The sequence below is a fragment of the Eriocheir sinensis genome, chromosome 68, assembly GCF_024679095.1.
Source record: "Eriocheir sinensis breed Jianghai 21 chromosome 68, ASM2467909v1, whole genome shotgun sequence".
Taxonomy (NCBI): domain Eukaryota; kingdom Metazoa; phylum Arthropoda; class Malacostraca; order Decapoda; family Varunidae; genus Eriocheir; species Eriocheir sinensis.
In genome coordinates, this window is record NC_066576.1 from 3,049,485 (window position 1) to 3,071,743 (window position 22,259).

At 48.3% G+C, this 22,259-nt stretch overlaps 3 protein-coding genes across 53 annotated transcripts; 2 read left to right on the forward strand and 1 right to left on the reverse strand.

Moving 5' to 3' along the window:
• The first annotated feature begins 67 nt into the window (after positions 1–67).
• On the forward strand, positions 68–3,409 carry LOC126988291 (uncharacterized). Its single transcript, XM_050846351.1, has 3 exons — positions 68–201; positions 1,923–2,380; positions 3,219–3,409. Exons 2-3 carry the CDS (start codon positions 2,248–2,250, stop codon positions 3,407–3,409), a joined length of 324 nt encoding a protein of 107 aa, XP_050702308.1. The 5' UTR covers positions 68–201; positions 1,923–2,247.
• Positions 3,264–21,552, reverse strand: LOC126988118 (solute carrier family 2, facilitated glucose transporter member 6-like). 2 transcript variants are annotated; one of them, XM_050845921.1, is made up of 8 exons: positions 20,864–21,552; positions 17,818–17,901; positions 17,529–17,679; positions 15,089–15,251; positions 13,635–14,420; positions 13,358–13,490; positions 11,623–11,811; positions 3,264–3,402 (listed from the first exon to the last, which is right to left on the reverse strand). In XM_050845921.1, the coding sequence occupies exons 1-7, from the start codon at positions 21,119–21,121 to the stop codon at positions 11,629–11,631; spliced, it is 1,758 nt and encodes a 585-aa protein (XP_050701878.1). In that variant the 5' UTR covers positions 21,122–21,552; the 3' UTR covers positions 3,264–3,402; positions 11,623–11,628. The 2 variants fall into 2 exon arrangements, with proteins under 2 accessions (XP_050701878.1, XP_050701879.1); XM_050845922.1 differs by lacking the exons at positions 3,264–3,402; positions 17,529–17,679; positions 20,864–21,552 and adding an exon at positions 18,077–18,736 and having other exon boundaries at positions 9,607–11,811.
• Positions 3,742–9,398, forward strand: LOC126988119 (uncharacterized). 50 transcript variants are annotated; one of them, XR_007741485.1, is made up of 7 exons: positions 3,744–5,075; positions 5,169–5,323; positions 5,386–5,416; positions 5,448–5,540; positions 5,572–6,246; positions 7,806–7,931; positions 8,990–9,128. XR_007741485.1 is itself a non-coding variant. In XM_050845924.1 (3 exons), the coding sequence occupies exons 1-3, from the start codon at positions 6,100–6,102 to the stop codon at positions 9,050–9,052; spliced, it is 336 nt and encodes a 111-aa protein (XP_050701881.1). In that variant the 5' UTR covers positions 5,985–6,099; the 3' UTR covers positions 9,053–9,398. The 50 variants fall into 50 exon arrangements, 1 of the variants encoding a protein (XP_050701881.1); XR_007741489.1 differs by having other exon boundaries at positions 3,746–5,075; positions 5,169–5,416; positions 5,572–5,695; positions 5,820–6,246; XR_007741492.1 differs by having other exon boundaries at positions 3,747–5,075; positions 5,169–5,416; positions 5,572–5,633; positions 5,789–6,246.
• Positions 21,553–22,259: the final 707 nt, after the last annotated feature.

Genomic DNA, 22,259 nt, shown 5'->3' on the forward strand with positions numbered 1-22,259 from the left:
CACACACACACACACACACACACACACACACTCACACACACATGTAACAGCCAGTTGTTATATACGTGTTATCGGCGCCTTATCTCACGGCCTCAATTAAGACTCATACCCCGCGCGTGCTGCAGCTTCACACACGCCCGCCGTCACTCCGTCTACGCCAACACACCATAGCTAACTCACGTCCTCCGTCACGGCTCCGAGGTATGTTGGTCCGCATTAATTCGTCTTTCCCTTCCTCTTTTATATACTTATAGAAACTGGAGACGAAAAGGAAGGCAAATCGTGTCTCTAGACGGAAGGGAAGGCAAATTGTGACCCAAATGACCATATTGATAAACATTTTGATGGCCAAGCTCATAGACATTTGACGAGGTTTGGGTAGAGGTTGTTGTGTTAGTATTTCCTTGAGTAGTTTTATGAGGCTTTCTTAGAGGTGGTTGTGTTGGTGTTTCCATGGGCAGTTTATTATTATTATTATTATTATTATTATTATTATTATTATTATTATTATTATTATTATTATTATTGTTATCACAAATATTATTATTATTATATTTGTTCTTCTCCTCATCCTCCTTCTTTTTCTTCATCATCATGATCAGCTTTTTCTTCTTCTTCTTCTTCTTCTTCTTATTATTATTATTATTATTATTATTATTATTATTATTATTATTATTATTATTATTATTATTATTATTATTATTTTTATTATTACTATTATTATTATTAGTATTCGTAGTAGTGGTAGTAGGAGTATCAGCAACAGCAGCAGCGGGGACTCACTCGTCGTCCTAATGTTCGTAGTAACAGCATTACATCACAGTTCGCCCTACAAGGTTTCCAATAAATAACTTCCTGGATCTGACGCAACAAAATTTGCGCCACACACAAACTGTTGACATTCAGTTCATCATAGTCTCAGGACGCTTCCTGCCACATTAAGCACCGGCAGACTGGTCAGAAGTTTTATCAGCGATGTTTCCACCAGATCGGCACAACTTTTCAACGTATACAAGACACACAATACTGCGGGTGGAGCGTTACCCCGGCAGCGGCGCGTAAAAGTCTACGGACATACCCAACCACGTTTACATTACTCGAGGGCGTCAGCTCATGCCATAACCCAAAGTGTGCATACTATTGTAGGTATATGTATATGTGTACACTAAGCCATAGGCCATTCTCGCACGCTCAGTCTCACTTTCGAGTCACCCTTTCAACAACCAAAGTAAATAAATGCGTCCATCACGTGGCGCTGAAAGGGAATTCGACATGTTCTTAGATCTCATTCGAATTTTCTTTTATATTGCATTTAATCTGTAATCTGGTCATGTTGTTATGTTCAGGGGACTTCTCTTCAACGGGTGGCATGCCTTCTTCCAGCACCGACTCAGTAACTCTTGCAGATGTCAGTGATGTGTAACAGTGTGGGAGCAGCGAGTAGCGGGGTTTTATTTTGTACTATATAATCTGGTCATGTTGTTATGCTCAGGGGTCTTCTCTTCAACGGGTGGCGTGCTTTCTTCCAGCACCGACGCAGTAACTCTTGCAGATGTCAGTGATGTGTATTAGCGTGGGAGCGGCGAGTAGCGGGCTTTTTTTTTGTACTCTTTTTGTTGCCCTTGAGCCGAATCCTTTGATGTAAAAAAAATAAAAAGTGGTGTAAACATTATGCGCCAAATTCTTGAATATTTCGGCACCCAGTCACACATATTTGACACGGTTCTCGTCGGAGTTTTGGGTATTTCAAGGCGTAGTTTAATGACCCTGGTGGTAGTCTGACCCTTCTTCTGTACCATGAACCTATAAAAACACTCATGATGACCCGAATGATCCCCCTTTTGGCATCTGGAAATAGTTCATGTGAGAGATAGGAATGTCTGAGAATACCAACCTATATCCTCCCGTCATCTCGTTTCTAGATCGTGGCCCGAGGATGCAGGAGCCGGTAGGGGTCGTCAGCAGAGATCGAGACTTGGGGCCAGTTCGACAGTCCAACGCAGGGTCATTGTAAGCGCCCCAACCAAGCTGTCTTCTCCACAGTACCACTCAATACCAGATACTAATGAACTTTCCTGTATAGTTTCGTAAAATTTCCTCATTTTTATAGCAACGCCAAACACTATACAAGGAACTTTCGTCGTATTTTGTGTTTGGTTGGGAGCTTACAAACTTGCTGTATTGGACTGTAAAACTGGCCCTTGGAGGCGTCCCTTGAGCCTCCTTCCCGTCCCTTGGTGAGCCGTGATGGCGGTGCGCGGCTCGGCTCCCGGCGTGCTGAAGGTGCTGGTGGTGGGCGACAACAACGTCAACAAGGGACTCCTGCTGGCCAAGTTTGAGAACAGTCAGCAGCAGAACTTCCCCTTCGTGTCAACCATCGGTGAGTGGCCGAGGGCACCGCTACGCTAAGGTCACCAAAAACAAGAGTAAATGTTGTCTGCATGCCTCTGAAAGATATACCCTGCTGTTTGTTTGTTTTTGTCTCTGTATCTCTTTGTTAATGACTATGGCCAATATTTGCACCCATGTCGGGACTTGTACATCCACGTTTGGTAAGGCTTTCGTAGAGGTTGTGTCAGTATTTCCATGGGTAGTTTTATGAGCCTAGTGACTGTTTAACCCGGTAGCTGCGGGGATCATGTTTCTTAAAGTCCCCTCTAAGCGAATTGATGAGAAAAAATCATCTCTCACGCAAACCATTTCATAATATGTACCTATCAACGCATTTGTGATCAGTTTATGCATCATCTATGTTGGGGGTTTATATCATGGGAAAAATTTGGCCCGTCGCTAGTACACGGTAAAGCCACATATTTGGACCGTCGCTACTATTGGGTTAACGAGGCTTCTGCATCATGAATATCCAAGGACCATATTTTCACCCATTTCGCGGCTTACACACCCACGTTTGGTAAGCCTTTCGTAGAGGTTGTGTCAGTATTTCCATGGGTAGTTTTATGAGCCTAGTGACTGTTTAACAAGGCTTCTGCACCAAGGATTATATTTTCACACATTTCTGGGCTTACATACCCACGTTTGATAAGGGAGGAAATACAAAGGGAGGATATACAGACAAAGGGAGGCTATTCAGATGTATTTTGAAAGCGTTTAAGTCGTAGGCAGGAGGAAATACAGACATAGGAAGGATATACAGACAAAGGGAGGATATACAGACGAAGGGAGCTGTTCTAAGGCGTCTGGCTCCCCCTCTCCCGCAGGTCTTCCGTTCCGCGTGCGTGAGGTGCGGGTCGAGGGTCGGCTGGTGCGGCTACAGTTGTGGGACGCGGGCTGGGCCGAGGCGTGGGCGGCCCTCACGGCGCCCCCCCAGGACCCCCTCGCCGCCGCCGCGCTGCTCCTCGTGTACGACGTGACCCGGGAAGACACCTACGAGAGCGTCAGGACCTGGTGAGTACAAGTGGAGTAGTGAAGGAGAGAGTTTAAAATGAGACTACAAAAACGCTGACTAAACTTACTTGCTAATGTAGGAAAAAAGAAAAAAATGGATAGATAGATAATGTGTGTGTATGTGTGTGTGTGTGTGTGTGTGTGTGTGTGTGTACAAGTGCAGTAGTGAAGGAAAGAGTAAAAAATGAGACTACAAAAACGCTGACTAAACTTACTTGCTAATGTAGGAAAAAAGAAAAAAATGGATAGATAGATAATGTGCGTGTATGTGTGTGTGTGTGTGTGTGTGTGTGTGTGTGTGTGTGTGTGTGTGTGTGTGTACAAGTGCAGTAGTGAAGGAAAGAGTTAAAAATGAGACTACAAAAACGCTGACTAAACTTCCCTGGTGCAATAATCTAATGTAGGAAAGAAGAAAAAAATGGATTGATAGATATTGTGTGTGTGTGTGTGTGTGTGTGTGTGTGTGTGTGTGTGTGTGTGTGTGTGTGTGTGTGTGTGTGTGTCGAAGCCCAGTGCTGCCATTGTTCCTTCTTCCCTTCCCTTAAGGCAACCCTGACCCTATTTTCCCTTACTGTTAGAGGAGCCCCCCTTAAACCTCACCCCCGGCAACCCTAACCCAATTTTCTCTCAGTACTTCTTCCATTAAACAATTGTTCTTCTCTCTATTAACATCCCCTGACTTAAAACAAAATCCTAACCCTTATTTACTTATCTCAAACATAAGTAAATGTATATGTTTTAATTTTAAGGCTGTCAGGTTATCTATGAAGCACCCACAACAGTGAAACTCCCTCAGACTTAAACAATTGTTCTCTCTATTAACATCCCCTGACTTAAAACAAAATCCTAACCCTTATTTACTTATCTCAAGCATAAGTAAATGTATATGTTTTAAATTTAAGGCAACCCCTCCATCCCTCCCCCTTTTAACGAGATGCTTTCAGGTTATCTATAAAGCATCCACAACAGTGAAACTCCCTCAGACTTAAGTCCTTATTCTGAGACGTATCGGCCAGGCTCCCACCACGACTATTCCCCAAAGCCACATACAGAGGATATTAAGCATTCATGTTCTACGACAGCCTTGGCAAGTGTGGTTGTGTGTAAGCCCCGACTCGGTAAGAACATGAGCCAATGATTATGGAAACAGCACACGAGAATATAAATAGGAATAACTATTGATAATAATAAGAAGTAGAATAAGGATAAGAATAATGAAGCTCTCGGTAATGCCTTAATGCAGCAGGAGAAAGTAGGACCTATTCAACTGATCTCCTCCTCCTCCTCCTCCTCCTCCTCCTCTTCCTCTTCCCTTCGAGGCGATAACATCAAGCAGAACAGTGAATGCATAAGAATGAGTATGATATATCAAGACAAGCGTTGGGTAATAGCTTGCCTCAGAGGGGTTGAGTACAGTAAAGACACTTGCTGTTTCTTGACTTATAAGTATAGGAAAGAAAAGTAGAAAAGAATACAAATAACAGGGATGATGACAATAAGAGTTCATGGTGTGACTAGGCTACGGTAGGAGAGAAAACAGGAAAAAAGGACGGATTTAAATAATGATGACAATAAAAGTTCTTGGTGTTAATAGACTACGATAGAAAGGTTCATGGTGTTAATAGACTACGATAGAAAGGTTCATGGTATTAGTAGGCTACGATAGAAAGGTTCATGGTATTAGTAGGCTACGATAGAAAGATTCATGGTGTCAATAGGCTACGATAGAAAGGTTCATGGTATTAATAGGCTACGATAGAAAGGTTCATGGTATTAATAGGCTACGATAGAAAGGTTCATGGTATTAGTAGGCTACGATAGAAAGGTTCATGGTGTTAATAGGCTACGATAGAAAGGTTCATGGTGTTAATAGGCTACGATAGAAAGGTTCATGGTATTAGTAGGCTACGATAGAAAGGTTCATGGTATTAATAGGCTACGATAGAAAGGTTCATGGTGTTAATAGGCTACGATAGAAAGGTTCATGGTGTTAATAGGCTACGATAGAAAGGTTCATGGTATTAATAGGCTACGATAGAAAGGTTCATGGTGTTAATAGGCTACGATAGAAAGGTTCATGGTGTTAATAGGCTACGATAGAAAGGTTCATGGTGTTAATAGGCTACGATAGAAAGGTTCATGGTATTAATAGGCTACGATAGAAAGGTTCATGGTATTAGTAGGCTACGATAGAAAGGTTCATGGTATTAGTAGGCTACGATAGAAAGGTTCATGGTATTAGTAGGCTACGATAGAAAGGTTCATGGTATTAGTAGGCTACGATAGAAAGGTTCATGGTATTAGTAGGCTACGATAGAAAGGTTCATGGTATTAGTAGGCTACGATAGAAAGGTTCATGGTATTAATAGGCTACGATAGAAAGGTTCATGGTATTAATAGGCTACGATAGAAAGGTTCATGGTATTAGTAGGCTACGATAGAAAGGTTCATGGTATTAGTAGGCTACGATAGAAAGGTTCATGGTATTAGTAGGCTACGATAGAAAGGTTCATGGTATTAGTAGGCTACGATAGAAAGGTACAAACGTGTTAAAAAAAGACAGATTACAAAAACGCTGCCTAAACTTCCTCGGTCCTCGTTCTTCTTCTTCTTCTTCTTCTTATTATTATTATTATTATTATTATTATTATCATTATATACCAATACCAATAGCAATATACTAATACAATACTAATGCTCATACCAATACTAACACTAACACTAACATTAACAATAACATCAATATTCAGGTTACAGAGGATGCGTTCTGAGGCGCGGGGGCAGGAGCGACTCATTATGGTTCTGGCCGATAACTGCCATTACGTACACGACGACAGGCAGGTGTGTGTGTGTGTGTGTGTGTGTGTGTGTGTGTGTGTGTGTGTGTGTTTTACCTAGTTGTGGTTTACAGGGCCTGCTTTACGTTCGTGTGGTCCCGTCTCCGTATCTACATTTATCCAACTTTTCCTTTAAGCTTTGCACACTCCTCGCCGATACTACATCCTCACTCAGTCCGTTCCAAACCTCTATATTTCTTTGCGGGAAGCTATATTTTTTTGTCTCTCAAGCATCTTCCCTTCCTCAGTTTTTTACTATGTCCTCTTGTGTGTGTGTGTGTGTGTGTGTGTGTGTGTGTGTGTGTGTGTGTGTGTGTGTGTGTGCGTGTTTCGTTACTCCAGATCTCATAACAATAATCGCTATCGGAATGAACCTCGCAAAGTCCTGCTCTAAATGTTCTCTCTCTCTCTCTCTCTCTCTCTCTCTCTCTCTCTCTCTCTCTCTCTCTCTCTCTCTCTCTCTCTCTCTCTCTCTCTCTCTCTCTCTCTCTCTCTCCATCCATCTATCTATTTTTATCTATCTATCTACCTATCCATCAATCTTCTATCTTTATCTTTCTCTATCTATCTATCCATATATCTCATTGTCTTTATCTATCTACCCATCTATGCGTCTATCTATCTATCTATCTATCTATCTATCTACCTATCCATCAATCTTCTATCTTTATCTTTCTCTATCTATCTATCTATCTACCTATCCATCAATCTTCTATCTTTATCTTTCTCTATCTATCTATCTATATATCTCATTGTCTTTATCTATCTACCCATCTATGTGTCTCTCTATCTATCTATCCAACTTTATGTGCACGCCGGAAATATCACCCTTCCAGTGCTGATTCGTGGTGATTCGTGGTGATTCGTGCTGCAAATTCTAGCGTCAGCAACACTCACTCAGGGCATAAACAGCTGTGCCCAATACCATCCTGCCGCATGATCCCGGGCTCGTGTTTCGACATATATATTCTTACATTAGTTCCTACTATTGTATCTTTTTAGTTTCATGGCGCTAACTACACATATATTACTAGTTTTACAACCACACTGTCCTGCCTGGAGGTTGGGATGGCATGTTCCTCCATTCTGCAACGATAAATTATCCCTCAATCAAATAATCAGTATATATGTACAGGGATCTTAGCTGCGTTTCCGGATTATCGTACTCAGCTTCATATTTTCCGATTTCCGACCCCAAGACTGTCGCTCCACTCCAATAACTACATTTATTTATAGTTACCGTTGAAATGTTTAATTATTAGTGTCTTTTTGCTATAGTTAAGTGTCTAAAAACGGTAAGTACAACGGTGGATACGATAATCTGGGGTCGTATTTAAGACATTTCGCCGCACAAGAACGCATATTTGCCAAGGCTTTCGTAGGAGTTGTGGGCATTTCCAGGAGTAGTTTTATGACCCTGGTGTTAGTTTGACCCTTCTTCTGTACCGTGAACCTAAGGAAACGCTCATTAGAACCCGACTGACCCCCCTCTTTGACCTTTATAAATAGTTGATGTGAGAACCGAAAGTATCTTATAATACCAACACATCCTTCCCTACGCAGGTGACGTGGGAGCGAGGCAAGCAGCTGGGCCTTGAGGCTGATCGGCCCTTCTTCGAGGTGTCGGCCGTGACGGGGACCAACGTGGAGGCTGTGCTCAAGGCTATCACGAGTTCGATGCTGGCAAAGGTAAGAGGCTGTCGGGGTAGTAATAGTGGTAGTAGTAGTAGTAGTAGTAGTTGTAGTAGTGGAAGGAAGATGGCGCCACTATAAACACTTGCCTGCGCCAACATGGGCTGGGGCCGACTACCATCCAGGCCCCTCAAGCAAGCCTACTGGCGCTATAGGCGTAGACGTAAAAAAAAAAGAAACATAGTAGTAGTAGTAGTAGTAGTAGGAAGAGGAGGAGGAGGAGGAGGAGGAGCATCACACCCTCCCTCTCCTTTCTCTCCTCTCCTTACCTCCTTTTGCTCTCTTTCTCTTTTCCTACTTCCTCCTCCTCTCCCTTCTTCCTCCTCTCCCTTTCTCCTCTCCCGCCCTCTTCCCTTCCCTTATTCGTCTCCTCTCCCTACCTCCTCCTGTCTCTTTCTTCCCTGTCTCTTCTCTCTTTCTCTTTTCCTACTTCCTCCTCCTCTCCCTTCTTCCTCCTCTCCCTTTCTCTTCTCCCGACCTCCTCCCTTCCCTTAGTCTCCTCTCCCTATCTCCTCCTGTCCTTTTCTTCCTTCTCTCCTCTCTCTTTTCCTACTTCCTTCTCTCCCTTCTTCCTCCTCTCCCTTTCTCCTCTCCCCCTCTTCCCTTCCCTTATTCGTCTCCTCTCCCTACCTCCTCCTGTCTCTGTCTTCCCTGTCTCTTCTCTCTTTCTCTTTTTCCTTCTCCTCTCCCTTCTTCCTCCTCTCCCTTTCTCCTCTCCCGCCCTCTTCCCTTCCCTTATTCGTCTCCTCTCCCTACCTCCTCCTGTCTCTTTCTTCCCTGTCTCTTCTCACTTTCTCTTTTCCTACTTCCTTCTCCTCTCCCTTCTTCCTCCTCTCCCTTTCTCCTCTCCCGCCCTCCTCCCTTCCCTTATTCGTCTCCTCTCCCTACCTCCTCCTGTCACTGTCTTCCCTGTCTCTTCTCTCCTCTACAATCCTTTGACAATCAGGAGTGAAGATATCTCATGCAGGCGGGCTTTTTTTTTCCTCATTAATTCTTACTCTTGAGCTGCTTCCTTTCCTTCAGGCTACACGCTCACATATCTCAATCCCTTCCAGGACTCCGCGGCGGCGCCCTCCACCTCCGCGGGCAGCACCAAAGCCAGCTGTTGCGTGCAGTGAGTGCCGAGGAAGAAGAGGAGGTGGAGGAGGAGGAGGAGGAGAAGGAAAGGGAAATAAAATTATAGTTGGGTTATTCGCTACTGAAGAGCAACACAGGACCTTGGACTTTGCTTTGGCAAGTCACCTTCTGTCGAGAGCCGCAGCATTGAAGGGAGGGAAGGAGGAGGGAACGAGTGAGGCGCCAAGAACTCACCCAGCAGGACTCCTCTTGGCCCTGCCCTCCACGGCGTCCCTTCCCCTTCGGTCAGTGCCAGCGGTGCATGCAAACGGTGCCTCATAGATAGATTTGTAGACAGATAGATTGCTTGATTTTTTTTTTTTTTTTAAAGTCTCCGCCTATTGCGCCGGTAGGCTTGCTTGAGGGGCCTGGATGGTGTTCGGCCCCAGCCCGTCATGGCGCACGCAAGTGTTTATAGTGGCGCCATCTTCTATCTCTCTGATTGATAGATAGGCTAAATAGATTCATAGATAGATTGGTATATATTTTTTTTATTTGGGGTCTCGTAGATAGATACATAGGCGGATCCAGGGGGGGGGCCACGGGGCCATGGCCCCCCCCAAACGCTCTGAGAGTATGTTTTGGCCCCCCCCAAAGAAATTCGTTACAGATACTGTCAGCCTCCCTCAATCATATACATATCATGTAGAACTCGATAGTCGATACTGCATCGCTCTACTACATAAAACAAAATCCAATTCTATGGCCTCAATGCACAAGCGAATCGGAATTAAGCGCTGAGAAGGAAGGCCTCTTCGGCCAATCAGCGATTAGGGAAAATACCAAGGTTGAGCTTCAGCAAGGACTTCTAAATATAGAATTTACTCAGGGCGTGCGCTGTCGAATCTTTAGCCCATAAACCTCGGGCTAGGGGTCTATTGTCACTCTCCCAGCGCGCGAGCGATACTGCAAATTTTTGGAAAAATAGGTGTTGTTCACCAATGCCCTGTGTGGTAATTAATTTCAAACGAAAACATAATAGTTTTTACTGCTATCTCATCGCCAATCCTTCCTCCTCATGATGAAAGATATTGGAAGTGTCTAGGTTGAACCACGGCAGAGATATGATGTTGGGAAGAGGTACCATTTTCGGCCAAGCCGAGCGCACTTGTTCGTGCGGGTGCTGTTGACCTGGGCCTTGGTCTCCTGCCTCGCCCCGCGCCATCACACAGTACGTAGGCATCCTTTCCTACCAGCTCGATTATTCATATTAGGCTACATATTTTTTTAAATATTACGATGTGATTATTGTGATTCTTATATGTTATATATTAATATATGCTTAATAAAGACCAAAAGTATTCTGGATCTAATTCTTGAGTTATGCCCCTGAAAAGCACAATGCAATCCGATGTGACTTAATTCCATGTGTACAGTCCGTCGTCGATGAACAGTTGGCCCCCCCCAAAACTCAAGGCTGGATCCGCCCTTGGATAGATAGACAGATATAAAGGTTTCAAACAGACTGATAAGTGATTCAGTAGATGGAAAAATATCCTCCTCGTGTTACTGTTGTTTAGTTCCTTATTTTTTTTTTTACAACAAAGGAGACAGCTCAAGGGCACACACAAAAAAAGAAAACAATAATAAAAAAAGCCCATCTTCTGGCCGCAAATTTGACAGTTCGTCGGCTTCACCTCAATGCATGGGGTTAGCGGGCCGTGTCGACTCCACCAATAATTTTACCTCCATGCCTCGAGCTGATTGTTGGGTGGGTCCGCCATGTACAGTACGTAGCCTCTCCTTTATTAACCCCCTGTCCATTATATACACATTGATCACTCTTCTGTGCGTCCTCCATCTCGAGAAAACACCGACAAACTGACAAGTATTCTATGCACTGCTGCAGACCAACCGCACGGGAAAAAACCGCTGGTGTGAAGATATGGCTCATAGGGTCGTATTTTAAAACATTTCGTCGCCCAAGTTCATATATTTGACATGGCTTTCGTAGGAACTGTAAGCCTTTCCAGGGGTAGTTTTATGACCCTGGTGGTAGTTTGACCCTTCTTCTGTGCCATGAACCTTAAAAAACACTCATGAAAAACAGATTGATCCCCTCTTTGACCTTTAGAAAGAGTTGATGTGAGAAGCGATGGTGTCTTAAAATACAGCCCATAGACCCACCCGGCCGCGCGGCCATCACCTAAGTAATTTTACCAAGACCGCGAGTCCACCCCTGAAGGCTTAGGCCGCCAGCTCTCGTGAAACCGACTCTCTCTGTATAGGCTGGCGGCGCTGCATACTCGCGCTCATTGCTTCGTTTGGGAGATGATGTCTGAATGTGCTTTATCTGCAGTGTTTGTGTGTGCCTCTCCCCGGAGGTGTCGCGGGTGCGTGGCGCCCGCCCGTGTGTGTCGCAGCGCCTGGAGACGCACCGCACGACCCTCCGGGAGTGTGTCGTGGAGACCAACACGGGCTTAGGGGGAGTTGTCACTGGACCTCAGCCAATGTAGTGGAGGCACTTGCCACACACACACACACACACTCTCTCTCTCTCTCTCTCTCTCTCTCTCTCTCTCTCTCTCTCTCTCTCTCTCTCTCTCTCTCTCTCTCTCTCTCTCTCTCTCACCCCGCCTCAGCCAATGTCGCACTTGCTGGTCTCCCTGATGCAGCAAAGCGTGTGCACCGTGGCGGCCATGGCGCTGAGAGCGAAGAACCAGTAGATGCCGGCGATGGTGAGGCTGTCCAGGAGGACGCTGTACAGCTGCAGCATGACTGCGGTGCACGACGCCATCCACACCATGCACAGCCCGCAGCCCTGTAGAGAGATTTACATAGATTTACATAGAAAATCAGACCACACAGACCCCATGGTCCAGACTAAGTGGTCTGTCCTTAAACCTAAGTGATTCTACATTAATCAGAAGACTCCAAAACAATGCATTTCAACTCTAGTTGATATTAAGTTGATGGAAGTGACGGTCGAGCTTGTTTTTGAAGGAGTCAATCGTGTTACACTGGACCACTGATGGTGGGAGCTTATGCCATTCTCGCACTACAACGTTAGTGAAGAAAAATTTGGTGCAGTCTGAATTTACTTGTCTACATCTGAGTTTTACGCCATTGTTGTGTCATCGATCATAAACAATGTTGATCTGTCTACATTCGTGAAACCATTAAGTATTTTAAAACATTCGATCAGTTTTCCTCGGAGGCGACGTTTCTCAAGAGAGAACATGTTAAGGGTGGAAAGCCTTTCTTCATAAGATTTGTTGCGCAAGGAAGGGATCATTTTTGTTGCCCGACGCTGAACACCTTCTAATTTTGCAATGTCCTTTGCATGGTGGGGAGACCAAAACTGTACCGCATATTCCAAGTGGGGTCTGACTAAACTATTGTAGAGTGGAAATATTACATCTTTATTCTTGAATAAAAAGTTTCTTTTAATGAAGCCCAACATTCTATTCGCTTTATTTGCTGCATCGATGCATTGCTGTGAGAATTTGAGGTTTGACGCGATTTTGACCCCCAAGTCCTTGACGCATTGAACGCTTTTGAGTTTAACGCCGCGCATTTCGTAATCGAACTTCTTATTCCTTGTTCCAACTTGAAGGACCTGGCACTTGTCTACGTTAAAGGGCATCTCCCATTTATCCGACCAAGCTGAAATTTTGTGCAAATCCTCTTGGAGGCTTTGCCTGTCTTCGTCAGTGTGAAGAGAGAGAGAGAGAGAGAGAGAGAGAGAGAGAGAGAGAGAGAGAGAGAGAGAGAGAGAGAGAGAGACCGTAAATACCTCCATGATCACATGACCCCTCCACCCCAACACACACACACACACACACACACACACACACACACACACACACACACACACTCACACCACCCTTCCCCACTTCCCCCATTACTCATCACATAAATCTCATTGTATTTTGTGTATTTTCAGCCTCATGGCTGCCAACAAATGAATAAACCATTTATTATTATTATTATTATTATTATTATTATTATTATTATTATTATTATTATTATTATTATTGTTATTATTATTGTTATTATTATTATTATTATTATTATTATTATTATAAAAAGTTGTAAATAATCTAGTGACGATTGTAGGATTGAAAAATCCACTTGAGCAGCCACACCACGCGTCGACCTGATAACAGATGGACAAGCAAACTAACAGAACAGGATTGCTAGGAGTCAGGTCAGACAAGAGGAGAGATGAGCCTTTGCCGGGGCGTCGCGGAGCCACAAACATCAGCCAAGGAGAAGGACACTGATTGGAAACACCTTTGTCGCGGAGGTGATCAACGGTGACTCCTGACGCTGCTGACTTACTGACGGGGAGATGCGTGCCTTACCTCGGCCCTGATGTTGGTCGGGAAGTACTCGACCGCCAGCACCAGAGGAATGTTGGCGATGCCCAGGCCGGCCCCGAAGGCGACGGCCAGGAAGCAGAGCAGCGGCAGCAGCCGCTCCGCGTCACCGGTGTCACTGCAAAGACATGCACACGTCACGCCTCAGTGTTGCCCATGCAGCGGGGCGGAGGGCCAGTGGACTATGCCTCAGACATCGCTCAAGAAACTGACTTTCACATGACTATACAGGCGCGGTATTTCTCCTGCCAGCGCTCCTCACCTCTGCCCGGCGATGTAGGGAACAGTCGTGTTGCCGGCGAGGTAGGAGACCGTCGTGTTGGCGTCCAGCGGAGACAAGAGCTCGATGTCCAGCCCGGGCACGGCGCTCGCCGGGAAGGAGTAGCAGTAGCAGCCCAGCACCGTGTTGCCCGCCAGCATGACGGCGAGGGACACCAGCATGGACCGGCGGCGGCCCAGGCGGTCCACCGTCATGGTGAGGCAGAGCCCCCCGAGCACGTAGGCCGAGTTGACGATGAGGGTGCCCAGCGTGTGGTCCAGGGTGACGCCGGTGGCCAGCAGCATGCGTGTGCAGTGCACGGTGATCATCTCGCAGCCACACATGCTCCGAAACGTAATCAGCAGCAGCAGCGCCGCCACGCTCCTCAGCACGTCCCGCTTGAGCAGCGCCGCGAACCCCGAGGCTCCGTCGCTGCGCTGGTTGCGGTGCCTCAGGAGGGCCAGCTGCGCGTCCACGTCCGCCCCGGGGCCTCGGAATCGCCGGAGGACTCGGCGGGCCTCTTCTTCCCTGCCCTGCACGGCGAGGAAGTTGGGGCTCTCGGGCACGGCCAGCATGGCGCCGCCGTACACCAGCGCCAGCACGGCGAGGCTGCCGGCGATGACGTACCAGGACACCTTGATGGCCACCGCAACCACCAGCACGAAGCCGCCCAGCTTTACCATCTCCATGAAGGTGCACGCCGTGCCGCGGATGCTGGCGTTGGAGATCTCCGCCACGTAGATCTTGGAGGCCTGCACCATCATCCCGAGGCTCAGGCCGGAGACAAACCTGCGGGGCGGCGAGGCGTTACTGCAGGCAGGGGCTGTTAGGAGTTAGTTATTTCTAAGGGACTGTTATTAAGTTTCCAGGTACACGCATAGCGCTGCGTCAGGACGGAGCTATTCAACTTCTAGATACAATATACTAGTGGTGCTGAAGGCGTTAACACGCCCAGCTACACATCCGCGGGCCTCGGCTTGAATCCCGGCCCGGGCAGGCAGGGCGCTTCCCACCCAGCTGTTCAACCTCTCTTTCGGGCTGGTCGAGGAATGGGTACCTGGGGAACCTGGGAAAGGTTAAGTGTGCATGGTAACCCGGACGTCACGCTGACCCTGGGTCCCGGGGTGGGGGGTTACTTCCCGCCACAGACTCAAGGTCCCGTTCCAACCTCACTGAGTTCCCTTTGTTTTTAGTGACCCTAAGATATTTGTTACTTAGAAAACGGTTCATCCGCTTAATATATGTAAATCTTTCCGTCAGTGGATTTTCATGAGCAGCCTTTACCAGCACTATTTGCATTCTGTACTCAAGCGGCAGCGGCGCGCGCCACCCGCCCCAACACATAACCCGGCGTCTGACCCCGGAAGACCAGTGATCTGACTCCTCAGCTTCGACTTCCGATCCCGACAATGGCTGCACTACCCTTAAGAGACCCGGCGGCGCGTTGCGTGACTCACCTGCCGATAAAGATGAGGATGTCGTTGTGCGCGAAGGCGATTAGTGCCCAGCCGAGGAAGGTGGGCAGGGTCGGGGCGATCATACAGATGCGGCGGCCGAACCTCCCCACCAGCCAGCTCGACGGGAGGATGCCCAGCCCGACGCCCGCGAACATCAGGCTGCCTGCGGGGACGACGAGCCGCTATAGCGCTGGCCCTCAGCGGGCGATGGACGGCTCATGGCAGCAGTTACGAGAGAGAGAGAGAGAGAGAGAGAGAGAGAGAGAGAGAGAGATGGGGGGGGGGGTGAAAGAGGGGGTGGAGGGTGGCTGAGGGGATGGATTGATTAATATTACTGTCCTTGCCACTCATACGCCGACGACTCCACTCTGTATTATTCAACTTCTTTCAATAGAAGACCATCACAACAGGAAGTACACGACTCTAGACTGGAGGCTGCAGAACGCTTAACCTCAGACCTTGCTATCATTTCCGATTGGGGCAGAAGGAACCTTGTGTCCTTCAATGCTTAAAAAACTCAATTTCTCCACCTATCAACTTGACACAATCTTCCAAACACCTATCCCCTATTCTTCGACAACACCCAGCTATCACCATCTTCAACACTAAACATCCTCGGTCTATCCTTAACTCAAAATCTCAACTGGAAACTTCACATCTCCTCTCTCGCTAAATCAGCTTCCTCGAGGTTGGGCGTTCTGTATCGTCTCCGCCAGTTCTTCTCCCCCGCGCAGTTGCTATCCATATACAGGGGCCTTGTCCGCCCTCGTATGGAGTATGCATCTCACGTGTGGGGAGGCTCCACTCACACAGCTCTTCTGGACAGAGTGGAGTCTAAGGCTCTTCGTCTCATCAGCTCTCCTCCTCCTACTGATAGTCTTCTACCTCTTAAATTCCGTCGCGATGTTGCCTCTCTTTCTATCTTCTATCGATATTTCCACGCTGACTGCTCTTCTGAACTTGCTAACTGCATGCCTCCCCCCCTCCCGCGGCCCCGCTGCACACGACTTTCTACTCATGCTCATCCCTGTACTGTCCAAATCCCTTATGCAAGAGTTAACCAGCATCTTCACTCTTTCATCCCTCACACTGGTAAACTCTGGAATAATCTTCCTTCATCTGTATTTCCTCCTGCCTACGACTTGAACTCTTTCAAGAGAAGGGTATCAGGACACCTCTCCTCCCGAAATTGACCTCTCTTTCGGCCACCTCTTTTGATTCTTTTTTAGGAGCAGCGAGCAGCGGGCTTTTTTTGTATTATTGTTTCCTTTTTTGTGCCCTAGAGCTGCCTCCTCCTTTGTTGTGAAAAAAAATTAATGGCATTCACTGAAGCACCTTTGTTCATGTCGCCGAACAACTTTTCTGAGAAGCGGTGAGGCGTCGTGCTGAGTCCCCCTCGCCACACGCTGCCTGCACATAAACACGGTGCATGGCATTAGGGGAAGGAGGCCACCAGGCGTGTGCACGGCTTGGCGTCTTCTGTTTCCGGGAGGATCGTTTTTTGTGGGTTAACAGACGCCAACCTCTTGCAGGCATGGGTTCTTGCATGTCCCGGGGAGGGCGCCTCTTACCCCAGCACCAGGGGGGAGAGAAAATGTGCCCCTGCACCGGGAGGGGCACCGTTTCGCAGGTCCCCTGGACTGGGGCACTCTACCCGTAAGTGCTGAACAGTCAGAGGGACCAATCGGTCACCACGGTGTGGCGGGACTCCCCGAGACACGAGGAAGCCATGCGTGAAGGGCCGCGGGTGCGGAACTATCTCCCCCCCGTGACCCCTGATGCAGGAGCACCACCCAGCCCTGGCTATGACCTCCCTCATCTTGGTCGTGGGAGTCAGGTCCTGACTCCTGTGTCGCCACGCCTGTTAGAAGTGGACCGCAGGGGGGTGGGGGTGCACAGCCTACAGGCCCCTGCAAGACGCAGGCAAGTGATGGGGCATAAGCAGCGGCGGCCCGAGCCATGCCCGCGCCGCCTCGTCGGCCTCCTCGCTCAGGACCAGAGGCGTGGCCAGGGAGGGACACAGCAAAAGTTCATCGGACGCCTCCTTGTTTTGGCCGGACCATCCAACTGTAACGTCAAGGATTACTGTGCGGGTGCCGCGCTGATCCTTCAGGAAGGCAGCGCTTCCTGGGAGTCTGAACAAACAGCAGAGCAACCCACCGACATGCAGGGAAAAAATGTTCGTGTTGCTGAGAGGAGTCCAGAGAGCCCCGCGCTGAAAACCGATGCTGGATGATGAAGGTGACGCCACGGAGCGAGGAAACTGGAAAAAAACGTGCCAAATCCGCCGCCAACACCTGACTGGGGGCGTCTGCGAAGAGTGGCCGGGCTGGCAGGGCGTGCCAGGGAGAGCCGTCGAACAGTGCCCTTCGAAGGCCATGCATGCTGCGGGAGGTTAGTGCCATCGAGTGTTAGTGGGCGCGAGGCCGCAGGGACTCACCGACGAGGTCGTGGCCGACGGAGGTGACGGAGATCTGGTGGCCGAGGAGCGTGGAGTTGTCGGTGCGGAGGTCGCCGGCGAGGGAGTTGGGCCAGGAGTAGCTTATGCCGAACTGCAGCGTGGCCAGCGACGACAGCAGGATGGTCGCCACCTGCAGGAGGGAACGTCGGGACACCGCCAAACCCTCGACCTGACCAACACACACACACACACACACACACACACACACACACACACACACACACACACACACACACACACACACACACACACACACACACACACACACCTGCAGCAGCGTGGGCCTCAGCGCGGCGTCCTGGACTCCATCCTTCTCGAGGTCACACAGTCGGGGACCAGCGTTCGAATCCGCCTGTGTTATTATTATTATCATTATCATTATTATTATTATTATTATTATTATTATTATTATTATTATTATTATTATTATTATTATTATTATTATTATTATTATTATTATTATTATTATTATTATTATTATTATTATTATTATTATTATTATTACTACTACCTGCCTTCCTACCCACCTAGCTACCTGTATGCCTGCCACAATGCCTGCCTGCTTATCTTTCTGTCTGCCTTGTGTACCGGCGGCCTTCACTGTGTGCTTTTTCTAATTCTTGGATAAGGAACCGGTCCCATGGGCGTGTGCTGGCTGGGGCGGGCGGGGAAGCACAGCCGCCCACACACCAGCAGAACACTTCCCTCGCCAACACACACACACAGAGGGTCGAGCACCGCCACCTGGCACTCCAGGCCGTAGTAATCTTAACGTATCGGCGCCTCAGGCTTGAAAAGCCTCTCGTAGAAGTTTCTGGGATTTCCATGGACAGTTACGTGAGCCTAGAAAAAATAAAATATGCCCGACTTCTGCACCGTGACCGGGAAATAAATCCATGAATATTCTATTAATCTTCTCCGTGGCCTTGGGAAGTTGTCGTGATGGGAGCCAGATACATTTATGAATATATGGACCCTGCACTGTGGCAGCGATAAGTATTGCAGGGGCATGCCGCGCCACGCTATTTTTAATACCCTCCTGGCTGGCTGCGACCCTTAACACAGTCTTGGCCTGGCCTGGCGACCCTTAACACAGTCTTGGCCTGGCCTGGCGACCCTTAACACAGTCTTGGCCTGGCCTGGCGACCCTTAACACAGTCTTGATCTGAACTTGTTTCCAATTATAATCATGTGTTATACTTCCAGATATTTATGAATTTGTCCTCCGCCTCCTCGCTGCTATCCCGGCGGACACGTGTTCTGTACGTGAATATGCTGCTGGTGTGACGTGCCGCACTGGGTGTGTGTGGACACGTGTTCTGTACGTGAATATGCTGCTGGTGTGACGTGCCGCACTGGGTGTGTGTGGACACGTGTTATATACGTGAATATGCTGCTGGTGTGACGTGCCGCACTGGGTGTGTGTGGACACGTGTTATATACGTGAATATGCTGCTGGTGTGACGTGCTGCACTGGGTGTGTGTGGACACGTGTTCTGTACATGAATATGCTGCTGGTGTGACGTGCCGCACTGGGTGTGTGTGGACACGTGTTCTGTACATGAATATGCTCCTGGTGTGACGTGCCGCACTGGGTGTGTGTGGACACGTGTTATATACGTGAATATGCTGCTGGTGTGACGTGCCGCACTGGGTGTGTGTGGACACGTGCTATATACGTGAATATGCTGCTGGTGTGACGTGCCGCACTGGGTGTGTGTGGACACGTGCTATATACGTGAATATGCTGCTGGTGTGACGTGCTGCACTGGGTGTGTGTGGACACGTGTTATATACGTGAATATGCTGCTGGTGTGACGTGCCGCACTGGGTGTGTGTGGACACGTGTTATATACGTGAATATGCTGCTGGTGTGACGTGCCGCACTGGATGGGCGCTTTAGTACAACGCTACTTTTGTTAGTGTGTGTTAATGAGAATCTTCATGCTGTCCTACTGAACTAATACAACGACATTACTGAAAAATGTAAATTTGACTTAACTGTCATTTTAAAAATCGTCCTTTACAGTTTGAGATAATAACTATTATGTTTTTTTTCCAAGAGCCTCCAGCAACCCTCAGGAACACTCTCACGACCCTCATTTGGGTCGCGGCCACGGCTTTGGGAACCACTGGCGTAAGACGGTGGCTGAATGGATAGCATGACGGCGCCGCGTTCAGGACGACGCGAGTTCAATCCCCGCCCGGTGCCACCAAGCTGGGATTTTTCAGCCGCCGCCGAGTGGCTTAAAACTACCCACATGATGTCCAGAAGACCACCTATCAACCCGGACTCTAGATTCTTGGATTAAAGATGAGCTCCGGGAGGGCAGCATGAGCCAATGCAAGATGGCGCCACTATAAACACTCGCCTGCGCCAGAACGGGCTGGGCCGACCATCAGGCCCCACCGGGAAGAAGCCATGGGCCGACCATCAGGATCCACCGGGAAGAAGCCTACCGGCGCAATAGGCCATGACGTAAAAAAAAAAAGTGATAGAGAAGTTAAAGGTAAAATGCTATGGTCATGGAGTGAGAATGTCCAGGGGAAATTATGTCCAGGGGGCTGAGGGAATGTCCAGGGGAGGGTATGTCCAGGGGGCCGAGGGAACGTCCACGGGGAAATGTCCAGGGGAGGGTATGTCCAGGGGGCCGAGGGAACGTCCACGGGGAAATGTCCAGGGGAGGGTATGTCCAGGGGGCCGAGGGAACGTCCACGTGGAAATGTCCAGGGAGGTATGTCCAGGGGCCGAGGAACGTCCACGGGGAAATGTCCAGGGAGGGTATGTCCAGGGGCCGAGGAACGTCCACGGGGAAATGTCCAGGGAAGGGTATGTCCAGGGGCCCGTGGAACGTCCACGGGGAAATGTCCAGGGAAGGGTATGTCCAGGGGGCCGAGGGAACGTCCACGTGGAAATGTCCAGGGAAGGGTATGTCCAGGGGCTGAGGGAACGTCCACGTGGAAATGTCCAGGGAAGGGTATGTCCAGGGAGCTGAGGGAACGTCCACGTGGAAATGTCCATGGGAGGGTATGTCCAGGGGCTGAGGGAACGTCCACGGGGAAATGTCCAGGGAAGGGTATGTCCAGGGGCTGAGGGAACCTCCACGGGGAAATGTCCAGGGAAGGGTATGTCCAGGGGCTGAGGGAACGTCCACGGGGAAATGTCCAGGGAAGGGTATGTCCAGGGGCTGAGGGAACGTCCACGGGGAAAATTAATGTTCCGGGGAGAGTATAATAATTTCCAAGGGGAGTGTGTCAGGAATAAACCATGTCCGGGTGTTCAGAGGAGCACAACCGTCCCCCTCTTCGCCCACCTTCTCCTTGGCGGCCTTCTCTTGGTCCAGGGAGGGGGTGTACGGCGCCCAGCTCAGCGGCCTCACCGGGGCGGGGGCTGCAGGCTGGCCGGGAGCTGAGGCGAAGCGTGGGGCGGGAGCGTCGAGCATGTTGCCCGGCTGACTGCTGCTGGGGTACATCTGTGTGCTGTACCGCCGAGCAAGCCACTGCAGACACGTTCTCTTACAGCGCACCAAGAAATAGTTATGCTTACCCAACGCACGGGACCTCAGTGTCATTAATTCTTCACTTAATCCCTCATCTGGCTGACGTAATTTCTCTCTCTCTCTCTCTCTCTCTCTCTCTCTCTCTCCCCCGTAACCGTGATCCCGCAAGTACCACCACCTCTATTACCAAGCCTCTAGATAACTTAAAAATCCTTAGTTTCAATGCGCGTAGCCTAAGAAACAAATTTGATGAACTGAGATGTCTTGCTTTAACAGAAAATTTTGATATAATTGCTATAACCGAAACATTTATCGACACCACAAATATTGATTTAAGATCCGAATACAACATAGATGGCTACAGACTCTTCAACAAAGATCGTGTAAACCGTAGAGGCGGTGGCGTCGCCCTTTATGTCAAAAGCTATTTGCAACCCACTGACAAAACACCGGGAAACAGAAACGTTGAACATTTGTGCGTGCGAGTAAACATTGCAAAAGTCAATTTAAATATATCTATCACCTACAGACCTCCCGGTCAATCACTCGATGACGACCTTGAAATGTACAGCGTCTTAAGGTAGTCACTTAATAACAACGACTCACTGATATTAGGAGACTTTGACCTCCCCCATATCGACTGGGCGACACTGTCAGGTACAGAAGGCGAGTCACATAGAATGATCGAATTTCTAGAAGAAAATTATCTAAGCCAAATGGTTTCTGAGCCAACTCGACAAAATGATATACTCGACCTTGTTATAACGACCCAAGATAACCTAGTCAGTAATGTCACGGTAGGAGAACACCTCGGTTCTTGCGATCATAAATTAGTGCGCGTCGACATTAGAGCTCAATCATCAGTGACTGAAAATAAAGTAAAGGTGCCCAATTTCAAAAGAGCTAACTTCGTAGAAATCCGACAAAAACTAACAGAAATACAACTAACAGATGACGGCAACGTAGATGAAGCCTGGCTAAACCTTAAAAATCACTTACTCACTCAGCAGAACACATTCGTCCCCTTGTGCGAGAAGCGAATTAACACTAATAAAAGTCCACCGTGGTTTAATAGCGAAATTAAACAATCAGTCAATGAGAGAAAATTGTTTTACAGGTTAAAGAAAGAACAAAGCACGCCCGAAAACATTAGACTTTATAATGATGCCAGGCGACGAGAAAAAAGACTAGTAGGTCAGGCAAAGCGTAG

Excerpts from the sequence above, each read along its gene's own strand:
- LOC126988291 (XM_050846351.1), top strand. The coding sequence starts at position 2,248 with ATGGCGGTGCGCGGCTCGGCTCCCGGCGTGCTGAAGGTGCTGGTGGTG. Across the intron at positions 2,381-3,218 it reads CCCCTTCGTGTCAACCATCG|GTCTTCCGTTCCGCGTGCGT; the intron begins GTGAGTGGCCGA and ends CCTCTCCCGCAG.
- LOC126988119 (XM_050845924.1), top strand. The coding sequence starts at position 6,100 with ATGCTCATACCAATACTAACACTAACACTAACATTAACAATAACATCA. Across the intron at positions 6,247-7,805 it reads ACGTACACGACGACAGGCAG|GTGACGTGGGAGCGAGGCAA; the intron begins GTGTGTGTGTGT and ends TTCCCTACGCAG. Across the intron at positions 7,932-8,989 it reads CGAGTTCGATGCTGGCAAAG|GACTCCGCGGCGGCGCCCTC; the intron begins GTAAGAGGCTGT and ends AATCCCTTCCAG.
- LOC126988118 (XM_050845921.1), bottom strand. The coding sequence starts at position 21,121 with ATGACACTGAGGTCCCGTGCGTTGGGTAAGCATAACTATTTCTTGGTG. Across the intron at positions 17,680-17,817 it reads TGAGGCCCACGCTGCTGCAG|GTGGCGACCATCCTGCTGTC; the intron begins GTGTGTGTGTGT and ends TCCCTCCTGCAG. Across the intron at positions 14,421-15,088 it reads ATCCTCATCTTTATCGGCAG|GTTTGTCTCCGGCCTGAGCC; the intron begins GTGAGTCACGCA and ends GCCGCCCCGCAG.